General features: G+C 57.8%; 1 protein-coding gene across 1 annotated transcript; it reads left to right on the forward strand.

Moving 5' to 3' along the window:
* Positions 1-786: 786 nt before the first annotated feature.
* Positions 787-1,790, forward strand: ETH_00043625 (uncharacterized protein; the record flags this gene model as incomplete). The annotated part of the gene is made up of 3 exons (XM_013380068.1): positions 787-990; positions 1,121-1,456; positions 1,689-1,790. 3 exons carry the CDS (start codon positions 787-789, stop codon positions 1,788-1,790), a joined length of 642 nt encoding a protein of 213 aa, XP_013235522.1.
* Positions 1,791-1,890: the final 100 nt, after the last annotated feature.

A 1,890-nucleotide genomic window follows, 5' to 3' on the forward strand; every position in this document is an offset into this window, starting at 1 on the left:
GGCGCGGCGTGGCTGCAGCAGCTGCCACGTGGCTGTGGGCCTCCCGCAGCAGCAGCAGCAACAGCAGCAAGACGGGCCCGCAGCAGGGGATGCCTGCGGCGCTTTTCAGGGCTTTGCAGTCTGCAGGTCAGCGGCGACAATCACCAAGTTCTTTTCTCGTTTGTAATCTTTTCTGTCCTTTATTCATTTCAATCTTGGAAATCTAATTTAAAATCTTCTTGCAGAAACATTTTTCTTGGCTGCTGCTGCTGCTTCCGGTGTACGTACAGGTCTCCAGGCGTGCGCCTGCTGGTGCTCTGGGGCGCAGCAACAGCAAGCCAGCTGTCGCTGGAGGCCCCGCATGCAGAACTCGCAGGCGAGCCAGGCCTTGCTGCTGCTGCTGTTGCTGCTGCTGCCGCTACCGCTTGTGCTTTGTTCTTATTACTGCGGTTGCGTGTTCTTCTGCTTCTGTTATCACTATTTTTCCATTGGTGCTGCTGCTGCAGCTGCTGCTGCAGCTGCTGCCGCTATTCTTGCTGCTGCTTGCTGAGAAAAGGCCAAGAGGCCTACAGACCTGCAGGCTTTGCTGCTGTGGCTGTCTTCAGTGTGGCTGCTGGCGGAGCTTCTGGCCCGGCGGAGTCCTCAGAGGGCAGTTGACTCTGCAGTGGAAAGAGTGGGTTTTGGCTTTTTGGAATTTCTATTTTGTTTTTTTGTCCCTTTTTGTCCTTTTTGCCCCAGTCTTTGTTGACAAAAAGAAAGAAAACCCCAAGGCAGCACTCAGACTGGCAAGGGGGCCCCCTTTGCTGCATGCAGGTCCTCAAGAAGCTGACAGAGGCAGAGAAGAAAGAAGCTTCAGTTGCCCTGGCCCTTGTGCTGGGGGACGAGGGGCCCCCAGGGGGCCCCCCGGAGCAGCCAGAAGCAGCTCTGCAGCAGTCTTTGGGGGCCCCCCATCGGCCTTTGCGGGTTTACTTGAAGGGCAGGGGCTCTGCACAGGCTCTGCTGTTCCGCGGGGTGAGCTGAGGGCCTTTTGCAGCTTTTGCTGCTGCCTCAGGCCCCCTCTGAGGCATTTCTGCGGGGTGTGGGGCCCCACACCTGCAGCTAAGAGGCCTCTCTGTTGGCTGCTGTTTGTGGGGCTGCTCAGGGCCTGCAGACGCCACCAGCTGATGTTCAGCAGGAGAACGCCGGTAAGCCGCAGCAGCAGCAGCGCAGCAGCAGCAGCGCAGCAGCAGCAGCGCAGCAGCAGCAGCGGGAGGTGTCTGGACAGTTAGGGGCCCCGGCCGTGTGGGGAGTTGACGCAGCAAAGCTCCGGGTGTATGTACACTGCGCAGCAACTTTAGGGGCCCTGCGAATGGTAGAGATCAACACAGAAGTCGAGGGCCCCGCGTGGGTCTGTCTTGGGAATGGCCTCTTCAGCGGTGCCCCAGAAAGTGTGGAAAGCATCAGCTTTCCTTGCGGGGGAGCCAGCGAGCAGCTGCAGGTTTGCTTTTTTGCTGCTGCAGCTGCTCTTTTGTGTGCACTAGTACTGCTGCGGCTGCTCTTTTGTGTGCACTAGTGCTGCTGCAGCTGCTTTTTTGTGTGCACTAGTGCCGCTGCAGCTGCTCTTTTGCATGCACTAGTGCTGCTGCAGTGTCTTGGGCGCTGGCTAGCTGAAGCGGACCCAAGAGGGCCTTCAAATAATACTCGTTGCGCTTGTTTGCGTCCCTTTGCAGATGCTGCACAAACTGATTCCTACCGACGCAGCAGCAGCACCGAGAGCAGCAGCCTCAGCTGCTGCTGCAGCAGGCAAAATAACCCTTGCCATGAGGCTCTAACTGCTGCATCTTTCAGCTGAAACGGCTCCATTAGTGGGGCCCCTGGACACAGTCCAGGGGCCCCTGACACAGTTGGCCGAAAGATCATATGAAAGAAAGG

Source organism: Eimeria tenella, genomic scaffold (genome assembly GCF_000499545.2).
Source record: "Eimeria tenella Houghton genomic scaffold, Eth_scaff4394, whole genome shotgun sequence".
NCBI lineage: Eukaryota > Apicomplexa > Conoidasida > Eucoccidiorida > Eimeriidae > Eimeria > Eimeria tenella.